This window comes from Protopterus annectens, chromosome 2.part1 (assembly GCF_019279795.1).
Source record: "Protopterus annectens isolate FY-2018-M chromosome 2.part1, PAN1.0, whole genome shotgun sequence".
In the NCBI taxonomy this organism is placed as follows: Eukaryota; Metazoa; Chordata; order Ceratodontiformes; family Protopteridae; genus Protopterus; species Protopterus annectens.
In genome coordinates this window covers 1,788,707,901-1,788,724,444 of record NC_056729.1, presented here as the reverse complement: position 1 = coordinate 1,788,724,444, position 16,544 = coordinate 1,788,707,901, and the positions used below count along the sequence as shown (strand labels likewise).

At 41.0% G+C, this 16,544-nt stretch overlaps 1 protein-coding gene across 2 annotated transcripts in view; it reads left to right on the top strand.

Annotated features, from left to right (window-relative positions):
- Positions 1 to 16,544, top strand: part of MTOR (mechanistic target of rapamycin kinase) — a 4,577,509-nt gene that overhangs the window by 4,028,493 nt on the left and 532,472 nt on the right. For both annotated transcript variants that reach the window (XM_044063218.1, XM_044063219.1), the window contains exon 50: positions 3,905 to 3,987. In XM_044063218.1, the coding sequence (XP_043919153.1) occupies positions 3,905 to 3,987 (83 nt within the window). The remainder of the gene's footprint in view (positions 1 to 3,904; positions 3,988 to 16,544) is intronic.

Below are 16,544 nucleotides of genomic sequence, written 5' to 3'. Positions count from 1 at the left end.
TCAAATAGGGGCCATACAACCGGTCCCTCTGCCAGAAGTGGGCCTAGGATTTTATTCTCGCCTGTTTCTAGTACCAAAGAAAGGAAACACGTGGCGACCAATTTTGGATTTATCTATCCTCAACACATATCTGGACATTCCCAAGTTCAAAATGTTGACGTTACAACAGCTTTTACCTCTGCTGGGCAAAGATCATTGGATGGTGACTCTGGATCTCAAGGAGGCTTACCTTCATGTTCCTATCTGGCCCAGTTGCAGGAAGTATCTGCGTTTTCGGGCTGGGACTTCACATTATCAGTTCTCTGCATTGCCCTTTGGCTTATCTACTGTGCCCAGAGTATTCACGAAGGTTCTGGCTCCAGTGGTAGCTTTCTTCAGGCTAAGAGGAATACAAATCTATCCTTATTTGGACGATTGCCTGATTCTGGCCCAAGAAAAGGACGAACTTCTTCATCATCTACAGTATGTGATGGCAGTGTTAAGATGCCTGGGGTATTCTGTGAACGAAATAAAGTCCAGTCTAGTACCCTCTCAGGACATGTGCTTTCTGGGTGTGAGACTGAATACAGCATCCCAGATGGCCTTTTGACCCCGGACAAACAAAAGAATCTTTCTCTTTACTTCCACCAATTGTCTCGTCAGTCCAGGCTGACTGCAAGGACAGTCCTTCAAGCCTTGGGGTTCATGGCATCTTGTATTCTGGTACTTCCCAATGCCAAACTGCATATGAGGAAGCTACAATGGTATCTCAAAATGTATGGACACAGCACTGCCAAGATTTGGACACTGTCATTCAGATAATACCTTGCATTCAAAAGGAGTTTTTGTGGTGGGCTCAGGAATGTCACCTAAACAAGGGACTCTCTGTGACCCGGCCAGAGGCGAGTCAGATTTTAACGACAGATGCCTCAGACAAAGCTTGGGGAGCTCATCTAAACGGAAAATGGGTACAAGACACGTGGCCTGCCAGACTTCAACATCTACATATCAACTTGAAGGAGATGTTAGCAGTCCAATTTGCATTGATAGCTTTCAAGGATTTACTTCTTCCAGGGCAGGTGTTGATTCAAACAGACAACACAACTGTCATGTGGTACATCAACAAGCAAGGGGAACGATTCTTATCCTCTGTGCAGACAAGCAATGATTTTGTGGGAGACTGCTCTCAGTTTACAGCTAAATCTTCAGGCAAGGTTTCTGCCAGGAGCACAGAACTCCTTAGCAGATGTGTTGAGCAGACATATTATGGATCCCCACGAGTGGAAATTGGATCCTCATGTATTTCAGAGATTGACAGTGTTATGGGGAACTCCAGACATAGATCTGTTCGCTTCTCCACTAAATTACCAGCTGCCAAAGTTTTGCACAAAAGGTTTCATCCCACAGCTTGGAAAGTGGATGCTCTCTCATTCAATTGGAGCAATCTTCACGTGTATGCCTTTCCACCTCTGCCTCTCCTCCCAAAGGTACTCCTGAAGGTCAGACAGGACAAGCCAAACATGATTTTAATAGCTCCAGATTGGCCTCGACAGCACTGGTACCCATTACTGAGAAGTCTGGTACGGGAGCCTCCATGGCCTTTGCCTTCGATTCCTCACCTGCTGTCTCAGGAGAACAGTCATTTACTCAATGTCAAACTTCATTCTCTACATCTGACAGCCTGGCATATTCTGTTTTAAACCCTGGAGGGTCTCAGCTTCCACAACAAGTTTTGAATGTTATTTTGGAGGCCAGAAGGCCTAGTACAAGGAAAGTTTACGCAGATAAATGGAGGAGATTTTTATTTTGGAGTACAGCAAAGGACTTTGATGTTTCTAAACCTAATTTAAGTGTTGCACTTCAATACCTTACTGAGTTATTGGACAAAGGTTTGTCCTTCTCCTCTATAAAGGTTCATGCTGCAGCAATTTCTGCTCACTATGACTGTGACCCACCATTATTTTCTCAGCCTTTGTTTAAGCAATTCCTTAGGGGGGCAAATAATATAAGACCCCCACGTAGAGCTCCTACTCCTGCTTGGGATCTCAATTTTGTGTTGGAGAAACTCACTCTACAACCTTTTGAGCCTGCAGCATCAGCAGAGTTGAAATATTTATCTTGGAAGACTGCTTTTTTGTTGGCCATTACCTCTGCGAGAAGGGTTTCTGAATTACAGTCCCTTATGGCAGTTGAGCCTTTCTTAATTTTCCACAAGGACAGGGTGTCTTTGCGTACTAACCCTTCTTTTATGCCTAAAGTGGTTTCTAGTGTGGCTTTAAACCAAACTATTCATTTGCCTACTTTTTATGCAAACCCCCAAAATAAAGGGGAAAGGATTTTGCACACTTTGGATATGCACAGACAGTTGCGATATTATTTGAGCAGAACTAAAGGGTTCAGGCAGTCTCAGCAGTTGTTTGTTTCTTTTGCTTTGGGTTCTCAGGGCAAACCTGTTTCAAAACAAACTATTTCTAAGTGGATTGGGTTTTGTATTGCTTTCTGTTATTCCCATCATGGTAAGGAGGTTCCAGCTGGGATTAGGCCTCATTCCACTAGGGCTACTGCCACTTCTACAGCTTTTTAAGGGGTGGCTACTAAAGATATTTTGGAAGCAGCTACTTGGAGTTCAGTGCATACTTTCTCTAAGCATTACCACCTTCCACTTTACTCTAAATCTAGGGCTGGATTTGCCACTGCTATTTTACAGGGCATTTTGGCAGCGCCTAATGCTTTATAGTTTTGCCATCCTCCCTTACCTCTGCTTTGGGATTCTACCCATATGTAAGGACTGCAGCAATGTGAGATGAAGAACATAGTACAGTTTTGTACCTACCATAAATGTAGATGTTCAAGATCCACATTGCTGCAGTCCGATTTACCCTCCCTCCTTCCCCTCTGTTGTTGAAGGTGGTGGTGTAGTTTGTGTTGTACATATTGTAAATATGGTTAGTGCACGGGTGGTTGGTTAGTTTTTGCTGGTTTTTGGCTTTGGTCTTTCTTGTTAGGGCCTTCTGACATCTGGGGCAAGAAAAGACTGAGGAAATGACGTCGGTCATGCGCTTTTGTACCCTGACGTCCTGATGTCAGTTTTAAGCGCCTTGACCGACGTCAGCCTTATACTTTGGTATTCGGGCCGACCGAGGACAGTGGACTACCCATATGTAAGGACTGCAGCAATGTGGATCTTCGAACATCTACATTTATGGTAGGTACAAAACTGTACTGTACAAGTCCATCAACTACCCTGATATATAATAGCACAACTCTCATTGTACTTTGTAGCCTACCGACTGCTTCATGGTGATCTGTGAGTCATATTTCAAGCCATGAAAAGCCCAGTCTTACCTAATCTTCTCTTTCTTCATAAAACATCTTCTCAAAACCAGTGGCTCCACAAACACCCATACTGGGGACTTAAATGTACACAAACAAACATGACTATCTGTAGGGATGGGTTCCTAACTCAAAGTATTCTCAACCTATGGAGTAAGTTGCCACTGCAAGTCAAACAAAGTGCTACTTTGTCTACCTTTAAAGACTCATCTTGGTGACTTTGTGGATAGACACAAGTTTACACCAGGATTATCATATATGTCCCTGCTTGATTTTGGAGATAAGCAATGTTAAGTGTAAAGGATAGCAAGAACATTTATGAGTATCCTCTTAAAGGTATGTATGGCTAGGCATCTTATTTTTCTTGTTTTCACTTGCTACACACTGACTTGTAAGTTTTCTGATACTAAATAGCTTCTTGTTTTACTTTTAAACATAATTTATTGCTTTAATTTCTAAAAGTATTTACATGTTTTTAGCTGAAAAAGTATATAGATTTTAAAAATGTTTTTTTTTTACTTGTCAGTGTATTGTTTCAACAGAATGAAGTGACTACTTCATTCCCAAGTAATGATGTTTATTTTATTTTTAGGTTTGGTTTGACAGGAGAACAAATTACACTCGTTCATTAGCTGTGATGTCAATGGTTGGCTATATTCTGGGTCTTGGAGACAGGTAGGTTGATTTGCAGATATCCAAGCCTAATGAACTGATTTGTGTGCCTGAGGTGGGATGTTTTTGCTACATTAATGAGTGAGGAAATCTTGTTCATAGGTAGGTACTAGGCTATCGGCCAAAGGGCCTAAGTAAGCCTAGCCAACAAGGTTCCCTGGCTTACGCCACCCAAGAAAGTTAGTTTGTTATAGTCTCTGTATACACTGTACTTGTTATCTTCCTCTTAATCTGTCTTCCCTGATTTCAAAATCTGTGAGCAGCAGCTGAAATTTTTTCAGTTATTTCCTCCTCTAACCATTGCTGGCATCAGGCCTCTATATTTGTACTTGGTATTCTATCACTGCAATTTCCCTTATGTCTGGTAGGTTTACTGGTGTGACCCACATCAAGAGAGTCTCCCATTTGGGAAACACCCCTGTACACAAAGCCTGGGCGTACTCCATATCAAGCCTGTGGGTGAAATGTACCTGACAGCACACTGCAGAGCAGAATGGGCCAAACAAGGCCATTATATTATTGCCACTGAGGACTTTTAATTGTCTTAAATCTCATCTCCTGAGCTGGCACACATACTCTTATATGCCTTGGGCAGCAATGGGAGAACTTTAATGAATGTGTAACTGCCCCCTACTTAGTCCCCTGCATCTCACAGCCAGACCCCAAATTCATCTGAGTCTTGACCTCCATCAAGTTTCTTTGGGCATGGCCCAGCATAATCCCTTCCCTCCTCTCCCAGGACAGATATGTGTTTCTGTTCTTGTATCTTGGAGCTCTCTGCCTTTTCAACCATGGGTGTCACTTCAAATTTTCTTGTAAAATGGTGCTACGCTAAAAACTTACTCCCATCTTTCTTACATATTTTTTACACCAGCTTAAGACCATTTGTGATTTTTATTTTTTGGTCTCATTGTTTGTTTTGTCATCAGTTTTAGTTATTATTCACTTCCAAGATGGTTGACATTGAGTAACAAATTAACTCTAGCTCTCCCAGTGTGAAAACAGAAACTCAGCACAGAAGGACACCAGACTTTTGTGTTTATGGTTAAGTTTCAGTAACTGGATAGTAAGTGTACTGCCTAGATGCCAGGAAAAAGGAAATACAGGGCATCTGGAAAAAGCAGCTACAAAAAGTGAGGAAGAAACACAATGGGGAATGTTCAGCAAAAAGCAATGCAACCTGCCAGTAACCTACAGAAAGATATAAGACAACTGCACATAGAGCAAACTAAACAAAACACTGATGGAGTATATCAACACAAACAACAAAAGCAGGAAAAATGGAAGAAGCTTTAAACAGATATTCAGATGAGGTGATAAATGTACAAAATCAAAGGTTTAAATGAAGAAATGGCTGGCTGAATGTGAGACTCCTCAGGAAGATGTATGTATTTTATGTATCAAAAAATAATTGAATTAAAGGACAGAGCACATAGGGAAAACATGAGATTTTCAGCTATACCAGAGAAGCTGGAAGGTTCATAGCTTGGTATTAGGCTGTTGGCCCTAGCGCCTATACAACCCTAGCCATATCAATTCCCTGGCTATTTCATCCCAGAATATTTGCTTCCCTGGTCCCCTGTCTAGCAGGGCGACTGACGTGATTCTCGGGGTGAATTTCCCATCTCCCATCCAAATGTCAGGGCTCCTTTTGAAGAGGGCCAAAGAGGCGCTCAGCTTGACATGTATGGGCAGTCTTTTCCAGAGTATGGGGAGTCTCTGGGTCAGGAATCTATCCCTCCAGCATGTTTTGTTCATTGTGATGACCAGATTTAGATCCCTGGAGCGTGTAGCTCTGAGGGATTGGGATTTCTTTAAGTTTAGCATGTCCAATAGCACTGGGTTTGACATGGCTTTGTATGTTAAGCAGAGATCACCTCTGAGTAGGCGATATGCGACAGAGTATAGCTGGAGTTTTTTTTTAGACGGTCAGCATAGGGCAGCTGCTTTAGGCCTGTGATTCTTTTAGTGAGGTATTTCTGGGCCTTTAAAGTTGTTGCAGATGTCTTGTGAGGTACATACCAAATGGGGCGTTGTACTCTATAATGGGTCTAATGAGGGATGAGTACAGTGGGACAGTGACCTCCTTTTTTCTGGATGAAAAGCCCTTAGTGATGAGGTGTGCCACATAGAAGGATTTTCTGACTGTTGTGGCTATTTGGTTATCAAAATGAGACCACTGTCCACCTGTGTCCCTAAATCCCTTATCGCACTTTCGGTGTGTAGTGTACTCCGACTTATGTGGTAATTCATGGGTACATGGTTTTTCCCAAAGGAGATAACTATACATTTCTTGGCGTTGAGCTTGAGCCAATTGCTCTGGCACCAAGCATCTGTTTCTGTAAGGACCTTTTGTAGAATATCCACATCATTTGGGGATTCAGTAATAGCTCCCAGTTTGCAGTCATCTGCGAACATTGTTAGCCAGAGTCCCTTAGTGCTGGCCTGTACTTCAGAGAAGTAGATGCCAAACAAGAGCGATCCTAGGACTGAACCCTGAGGTACTCCGCTTGTCACTTGTCTGGATTTTGAGTCGGCTACTTTTACAGTGTGGCTTCTGTCAGTAAGCCAGTTGGCAACCCATCGAGTGACGTAGGGATTAATGCCCAGCTTAGTAAGTTTATCTATGATTCCAGAGTGGGGGATGGTGTCGAAGGCCTTGGTGAGGTCCAGATAGGCTGTGTGGACCATCTTACCCTCGTGCACGCCTCTGGAGACTGATTCGAAGAAGTCAGTCAGGTTGAGGAGACAAGATCGTCCCTTTACAAAACCAAACTGGGTGGGGTCCAGTGTTTGAAGGTTTCCAGTGTCTTTGTTTACAAGTTCCATGATGATGCGTTCCGTGGCTTTGCAGATCAGGCTCGTCAGACTGATGGGACGATAGTTTCCAGGATCCAAGGTGGGATCCCCCCTTGTGGAGTGAGATAACTGTAGCTGTGCGCCACTCATTGGGTATGAAGCCTGAGGTGAGGCTATGATTAAACATGACACTTAGATGAGGTGAGAGTTCATTATGTAGTTCATGTAGTACGCAGCCCGGGATGTTGTCTGGTCCCATGGATGCTGTATTCTTAGCTTTGGAGAGTGCGTATTTTACTTGTGTGGCCATGAGTACCAGAATTTGACAATCTTTTGATACTGAGATGGGCCCTTTAGGGGGTGAGAGGGAGGTGAAGTTGGCACTGAATTGATCTGCCAGGATATTGGCAATATCCTTGGGATCAGTATATTTAATGCCATTCTGTTGTAGCTCAGAGCAGATCTGAGCATTGCCATTCAGATTCTTGACATAACTATAGAATGCCTTGTGTTGTCCTTGGAATCTTTGGCAATTTTATTTTTGTAACTAGCTTTGGAGGATTTTATGAGGGATCTCAGCTTCTTACAGAAGCTGGTAAGGGAATTTTTTGCATCCTGGGATTTTCCTCTTTTCTGCAACAGTTTCTTCCTTCTGTTGTATAGTTTGTGTATGGCAGGGGACCATCAGATTGGATTTCTTTTTTTGGAGGTGACTGTCTTGGTTCTGTTGGAATGGCATGATTCATGCACAAGTGGATGTGCTCGTACAGTGCCTTAGTGTAGGATTCAGCGGTCGAACTTCCAGTTCCCGTCTGCATGGATGTCGTGAAGTTTGTTACTTCTGACTTGAGTAGCATGAAGCTGACTTTGGAGAAGATTTTTATGGAGGTTTCCCTACTTGGGGGGTGGGGATGGGATATGGACATCAAGGGTGATTAGCTAATGTTCAGACCTGACCATCGAGGGGGTGACCACTGGTGTGGAGCATTGATCTCCCATGTTGGTAATGACCAGGTCTAGGATATTTGAGCCCTTGGTGGAACTATGGATTAGCTGGTCCAGAGCATTGGAATTTATGAATTCCAAGAACCGTTGGGCAAAGGTGTTGGTACATGATTAATTTTCCCAATTAATGGCAGGGTAGTTGAAATCACCCAGTATTAGGGTGTTTGGTTATATCTTAATATTATGTAGTATGTTTAGAAAGGTGTAGTGAGAATCTTGGGGCATGGTGGGGGATCTGTAGCAAGCTACAATTTGGATTGCAATCTTACCTAGTGTTAGTTGCATTTGTAGAATTTCAGATGCATTGTGTTGGGCAATAGTCTAGAGGTGTGAATATCCTTGGTGAATATGGACACTCCTCCACCTTTAGTGCTTCGGTCCTGGTTTGGTGGCCGAAAAGTGTGGTAAGAATTGTAGCATGGTATTGCAGGGTTGCTGTCTGGAGCCTTGAATCAGGTCTCAGTTACTGCACAGATGTCAGTATTCTCCATTTTTAGGAGTGCCTTGAGAGATTGCATTTTGAGGTTTAGACTTCTAGCATATAGCAGCATTACCTTCAGATTTTGTATGCTTATATCTGTTACGGTGGTGGTTTTGTCCTTTGAGCCTTGTCTAAAAAAGGCCCTAAAGGGGTGGCAAGAGCCTTAGCCAGTAACCTGAATCCCAGGGGTGACAGGTGCAGACCATCTCTGGCAAAGCATCGTGGTTTGCCGCTCATGTTGTCCCAGGCAGACAGATTTTGGATCCCCTTTGAATGACACCAGAAATTTAGCCAGTTGTTGAAGTTAATCATTTTGTCCTTATACTGTGGTATCATTATGGGCGAAGGCAGAATACTGCTCAGGGCTAGCAGCATACCTGCCTTGGCCACATGATCCGAGAGCTCTTCCATGTCTCATTTCAGGGAGGTATGTCTCGAGTCATTCACTCCAACACGAACAATGACAGAGTCGCATTTGTACTTGTTGTGGAGTGACTTGAGTGTATGTGTTATGTGGCGGATCCTGGCACCTGACAGGCAGCTGACAGTAATTTTCTCCTTGTTCAGCCTTGTGAGTGTGGGACATCAGTGTGCCTGACTATAGAGTCACCTATGACTAAAGTGCTGGGTACATTGTCTTGCCTTAGGGTCTGTTGTTTGGTGGCACACTGGTGTTTTGAGTTATGTGTCACTTTGATTGTGATTGGTGTTTGTTTGCATTTCAGCTTCGGAGGTCCTTGTTGCTTGGGCAGGTTAATGTTAAGGGCCTCCGCATAAGTGGGTTTAGTGTTACTATGTGTGGATGTTGGTGCCTTGAGTTTTGAAGGGCTATGTGTTGCTTGAGGTGTAGTGCAGGTGTTAACCCTCTCCTCTTGACTATCTAGCACAATCTTGGCTGGAGAGAGCTTTTCTTCCAGTTTGGCTATGTAAGTGCATCTCTCGTAGGTTGTAGTGCTGGGTGGTAGGAGGAGAGGGTTGTCTGTGTACATGAGACAATTGCTGCATTGCCCCAGTATGTCCAGATTCACTAGGTGGACAGGGGAAATCACCGGAAGCTGACCCTTGGACTGTTTGGTGTTTCTTTTGTAAAGTTCGAGCTGTTTTCCCTTACCTTGGCAAGGTACTTTGCAGTTATAGGCTGTTTAGTGTCTACAATTAATTTCTCCTTATTAACAAGGTGAATTGAGTGCTTGTATCAGTTTAAGGCTTCATAGTGCTTTCCAGCAGGTTTTAGAGCAACTGCTAGTCACAGGGATTCAGATTTTAGTGCTACTACTGAGAAACTACCTAGTTCTAAGGGTAACTTTGAAGAGCAGACTTTCTGGCACCAGGAACAGTTTAAAGTGCTAGACTAATAAACTAATAAAAGTGCAGGGTGGCAGAGAACTAGCAGATCTAAGGGAAAAATGAAGAGCACCGCTCTGAAGCTTACAAAAAATCCTGGATACAGCAATTCTGTATCTGGGCTACACTAGTTCAAGCAGAGGTAGGAAACAGTTTTTTTTTTTTTGTTCTTTTTTTAGTAGAAAGTGAAGAGGCAGAAGATAATGAGATAATTCAATATGCAGAAGCTAAAGGGTAGGACTTTGCTAAGTTCTCAATCTTAACAGTAGAATGAGCTGATGTAATGTGACTGGGATGGTGTGTGTCCAGTATCAACTTTATACCAGAGGCGGGCAACTCAAAGCCAGCAAGACATAAGACCACCACAAGAACAGCGTGGGTGGATGGAAAACCTAGTTGTACAGATTACAGAGATATTAAATCAAATGTGCAGACAAAAAATTAGAATAAACACTTACCTTTTCTGAATATCACAGCAGGCAGTAAGTCAGTCTTTCAGCACAGCTTGAGTAACAGGTATATCTGATTTAAGGCACAGAAGGCAGAAACAGACCTATTATCCAGACAATACAGTTGCAGAAATGCCCTGCCCAGACGAAACCAGTTCTTTTCACTTTCTCTCACTAAATAAGCAGATAGGCCTCTAGACAAAGGATTTCACTACAAACTTAGGTCAACACTAACAGATATTAGCTCTATATCTTAAAAGGACAATAAAAAGCAGTTGTACAGATTACAGAGATATTAAATCAAACGTGCAGATGAAAAATGAGAATAAACGCTTATCTTTTCTGAATATCACAGCAGGCAGTCTCTCAGCACAGCTTGAGTAACAGGTATATCTGATTTAAGGCACAGAAGGCAGAAACAGACCTATTATCCAGACAGTACAGTTGCAGAAATGCCCTGCCCAGACAAAACCAGTTCTGTTCACTTTCTCTCACTAAGAACAGAATGCATTAATTTTATGAAGTCACAAATAAACAATTGGACTCGTATTCCACAGCAGGAGTTGTTAGTTGAAAGGGCACATCAGGTGAATGTTCCAAACCTGGCTATGAGAAAGCAACCTAGACCTTTAACAGTAAAGGTACAGTCCTACCAGCAAAAAGAGTTGATTCTGACAAAGCTGTGGCAGAAGGACAAAGTACTAAAAGTGGGAGACTGCATAGAGTTTGTGGATAATGGTTACTCATTGTACACCAGGCAGAAGAGGAGTAAATTCATTCCACTGTTCAGGGAATGTTGAGATGCAGGTGTGAGATTACAACTATAGTTATTTTTAAGTGTAAAATAGGTGCTGCTGTTCTTTTTTCCATTCTTTCTCCCCTCTTTCTTTCTTCTTCTTCATTTTTAAGAAAAGTAGGCACTGCAATGTAAAAAAACTTAGTTAAAAGAGCATGACAGAAGAAAAATGAAAGTGCTTATTCTCATTCTTGCATGGGGGAATGACTGGGATTGAGGACATATGATTTAGTAACAGGTTGTAAGAGAAAGGCTGTAAATGAAAAAGAATACTGAATATTAAGAGGCTTTTTCTTGCAAATGAATGTATGCTTAGTAGCAGTTCTTTATCTGGCTCAAACATTCTGATAATGAGAAATTGGCTGTTTGGTTCTCATGTGTCCATGAAAACAGAGTGATAATGATAAAATGGCTGTCTGGTTCTCATGTGTCTATGGAGACAATCTGATAAAGAGAAGTTGGTTACAGTCTGGTGAAGAGTGACTGGCTGGGGGAAAAAAGAAAAGAGAAGCTGGCTAGGAGATCATGTTCTCTGAAAGCATTCAGGGGTTCTCCCAGTTGGCAGCTGGGAGAGCTATAAACACAAGACAAAACCAGTTAGCACTTGGCAGAAGTGCAGGCTGCATCATGCATCTTAGTATGGAGAACCTTTCTTTTAGGTTAACTCAGGTCTCTGAGTGTGGCTGTCAGTAGTTTTGTAAGATGTTACATAGGTTCAAATGGATATGACAAGAAACAGCTATATAAAAGTTCAACCTGCCAAACAGTGTATGCATATAACGCAAAAGCTGGAACTAGATATTTAACAAAAAAGGTGATGTTATGTTCTCCCATCTCGCCTTCATTCTTGCTGGTTGTGTTCAGAGCCGATCCTCGGCTCTGACTCAGCTGATTTACTATAGCTCGAGAGCTTTTACTGACTCAAGGCTACCCTTTATTCCAACATGCCTAGCGGTAGCTTCCCAGATCTCGTTTGCCGCTTGCAAGCGTCGAGATTGGGACTACTGGCTCAGGCTAAGTACCTTGTGCTTTTTTTTCTATTTATCGCTATTTTTGTAAAATCTTTGTAGTTGTATTGACTCACTAGATGGTATACTATTCCCTGTTAGTCTAACAACCCCTTTCTCTTTTTGTTGTGTTTTTTTTGGCCATCGTTTTCTCCTCAGGCTTTGGTTTCCCCTTCAAGCCCATTTAAATTAGAGGGTTCTTCCTTTTTCCCCACCCTTTCTTTAGCCGTTTAAGTTAGAGGCTCTCCCATCAGGGGAGTCATTGTTTAAGTTAGAGGCTGTCCCCCTTCTTTTCTTCTCCCCTTCAAAAACAAAAAGTTCTTCCTTTTTTGGTGTTGGGCTACCTGTTACAGCCTGGTTGTACTTAGTTGTTGTGTGCTGTTAGCTGATAGCTTTGTGTTTTTTTTCCAGTATTGTGAAAAATTATTTTCTCTAGTATTATTGCCATGTTTAAAGAGTGCAGACCTTCTGGCTTTAAAAAATGCGACTCGTGTTGCCAGAAAATGTCCCTTACAGATGGGCACATGAGTTGTGTTTATTGTTTAGGGGCTGTTCGCCTGCAGGACTCTTGCTCGATCTGTCACGCTTTCAGTTCCAGAGTCCTGCAGGAGAGAAGAAATTAGCTAATTTTATGTGGCCTCCTGAAGAACCCTCAAGATTCTTCGTCTCAGGGTCCTCAGCCAGCTAAAGTGTCCAAGAAACACACCAAGCCATCGGTTCCAAGTTCAGAACAGACAAAAATCACTGAAAAGACTTCAGCTCTGTCGGCTCCCAGCATTGGTTTCGACAAAGCTAAGTGTCCAACATGGAAAATGAAACATTCCCAAACAATAAGCCTATAGAAGAATGTGAGATACACTACAAAATTGAAAAAAATATGTCCTTTAATGTGACTGAATACTATAAAGTGTGATAAAACAATAAAAACAAAGCGCTTTTTCGTCCCACCAGTGGTGAGACTTCTTCAGGCAAAATAATTCATCCATATTTAAGCATTTAAATACATTGCATTTCTGGTCAAGGTTCTACCAGCCAATGAAAAGGGAGGTGTCCCTCACTCATTACTAATAAATGGAAACCTTCAGGTTAACTCTATGTTAATCCCACATCATTTATTTTTACAAGTAGTAAAACAATAAAATAGCAAAAAAATAGTAAAAAAAATATGTATGTATATTTAAATAAATAATCGAATAAATAAATACACTACTGTATGCCTCTCCCTCCTTTATTAACATATCTAAAGCTAACCTTCAGAAACTTAATCTAGCCTACCATAGCATTGCCAGATTTGCAACTGGCTCTCCATTCCGTACACATCACTGTCTTAACCTAAAGAAACTCAACTGGCTAGAACTTCCAAATCTAATACTCCTACAGCAATTAGTCATCACTTTTAAAATTCTTCATTACCCCTCCAACACACCCATACTGAACAACCTTATCACACCTTATAAAAATCTTACCTCACTTCGTTCAGCCAACAAGCTCCTAGTAACTTCTATCAAATCTCATAATAAAGCAGGTGACTCCTTATTTGCAAACACTATCGGATCATATTGGAATAAACTTCCCACTGGACTGACCTCCCTAGCCTCATGTCACCTTTTTAAAAAACAGATTAGAAATCATTTACAAAATCACTGGCTCTGCCCTTGCTCGAATCCTGACTGATAACTGATACACTACCTGCTCTCATAATTAACTCTGTATATTATTTGTATCTTGCTTTTTCACAAAGTTTGATTCTTTTCTGTTTTAATGACTTTGTTAAATTGTATAGTCTCTAGTATGATAGTGGAGCTTTCCTCCTCAACCCTGTGTAGAAAATATACATGTATCAAGCTACACAAGCCCGGTAATACTGTATATTCAATTTTACTTTACTTTTCTTTTTGTCATTATTTTGTTTCTCTTACTGTTTGATTGATTGTTATCTCTATTACCTGTATCTGTTTAAACTGTAAAGTTATAGTATGATAGTGGAGCTTTTCTCCTCGGGCCTCTGCTGAAAATGGACATGTATCCAGCCAGACTAGCCCGGTTAACAAATGTAAAATAAATAAAATAAAATAAATAAATAAAAGACCACTACTTCCACCTACAAAGCCAACATAAAAATAATCCGCAAAAATTCTGGTCCTCCATCAGCCAACTATTACACCCAGGCTCTCCAAGTAATCCATCCCTTGACCCATAAAAAAGCCCCATTGAACTTGCTACCCTCTTCAATTCCTACTTCACTGACACCATAGCTAACCTAACCACCACCTTTCTTACAGTTAGCAGCACCACCACCAAGACAGCTGATGACCAAATCATCTCAGAAAACAAGTCTACCCTTAACCCTAACCTAAAATTCTCCCCCATACCCACCAGCACAATAAAAAAACTTTTACTTAAGCTAAAACCCTGTACTCTGGCCCCTGACAATCTACCCCCACACTTCCTGCAGCTAGCAGCAAACTGTATAGCGTATCCCATCAGCATACTCATTAACAGATCAATTAAAGAATCCCTTGTCCCTGACATCTGGAAAAAAAAGCATTCATTCTCCCCTTACACACAGGTGGCACCAACACAGACACCACAAATGTTTGACCCATAGCAATTCTCTCACCCCTCTCTAAAATACTGGAAAAATGCGTCTGTGCCCAACTCAACCACCTGTATGAAAATCAAATTTTATCACCCACTCAGCATGGTTTCAGACCAGGACACAGCATCACTATCACCCTCCTATCCTTTCTTGATACAGTTAACCAGGAACGGGATTCTGGTAAAATAATTGCTTCAATTTTCCTTGACCTTTCCAAAGCTTTTGATACCATTTCCCACACTATCCTCCTCTCTAAACTATCCACCCTCCACATTTCTCCCCCTACCCTACAGTGGTTCAACAGCTATCTCTTCAATAGGTAGCAATCCACCAAATGGCAACAGTTTTACTCTCCCTCCATCAGTACTTCCACAGGGTTACCCCAAGGCTCCATACTTGGTCCTCTCTTATTTAGCATCTTTATTAACAACTTTCACACCACTCTCCCACAACGCTCAGTAATCCAGTATGCTGATGACTCTACAATAATATGCACTGCAAATTCCAGCTTTGAACTCCAGCAAATTACCCAGAATGCCCTCACATCTACTGAATTTTGGATGCTTAACAATCATCTTGCCCTAAATCCAAAAAAACTAAACTAGTCTTTTTTACTCCTAGGAAAACCACTGTATTTGATAAAAAAACTCTTCACTTTACAAGCCCAAGACAATACCACTATAGAAGTTGTCCCACACACTAAATTACTAGGCATTATTATAGATGAAAACCTTAACTTTGACCTACACATAAACAATAACATCAAAAAAACACACCAAAAGCTTGGTATGCTCTACAGGCACCAACACTTTCTTAGCCTTTCTACTAGACAAACCCTTGCAACTACCTTTTTATTACCATCTCTCGTTTATGGTGCCCCTCTCCTCACTAATATCCAAAATTCTACAAAATCCAAACTTGCTATGTGTTACAACAGAATAGCAACATTTGCCACCAAGGCCAAATTCTCATCCCACCACTGTAAGTCACTGAAACAATTAGGGTAACTGGAATTCCTCTACCATCTCTCATTCACCCAACTAGCTACTGTGCACAAATTAATCTACAGACCCACAGACTGTCCTGCTCTCTCAACCCTACTTGCCTAATACCATCCCAGCAGGCATCTAAGATCTGAAAATCATCTACTTCTAAAAGTAGACAAACCCACCTTACCTGCTGGTCAACTCTTCTATTCCTTCACCATCGCCAAACTATGGAACTCACTTCCACCTTCTATAAGAAACACAGGCAGCACCACCACCTTCAAACAAATACTGAAAAATCATCTCAACTCTTCACTCTCCGTATATGATTACTAAACTCCTATGTCTTTTGCTACAAGTGACTGATGATATTTTCTCTATATTTATTTTTATCTTCACTTGTTGATACTGGTACAGTAATACTGATTAATATAAATCTGTTTATACCACTCTGAATTCATTGAATTCTGTTTTAATGTATATTTTCTGTATGTATTATTGTAATCAAACAAACTAGATTCCTGATTTTATGTATATATTCTGTACGTTACTATATTTACTGTCTGCAACTGTTTCTACTTCTGTACTAATTAATGTTTATATTTTTTCTGTATCTCGTTGGAGCTTTTCTCCCCGGGCCTCCACTGAAAATGGGCTCTTTTAGGCCCAGTGGACTTTCCCGGTAAACAAATGCAATAAAATAAATAAATAAAAATAAAATAATTCCTATTTTAACATTAAGTACTGCTATTCCATGTGCATTTAAATAGGTTAAAAAGCTCTAAAAACCAAAAAACATTACATACCATTAGGCTAAAAAAAAAAATATATATATATATATATATATATATATATGTATCAATAAAGTATATTACAGTATAATTGTTCATTTCATACATGTCAGATCACGGTAAAGGTTTTGCAGATATTCTTCCCTCTTAAAAAATCCTGTATAGTAAAAATGTTAAAATTATCCTATCCAGAGGGAATCAACTTAATTTTTGACAGCCCTAATATATACATATTCATTCAATTATAGCTTGTCCTACTTACTGAAATCTGTTATCTCAAAAGATTTTTTTATTTTAATATAC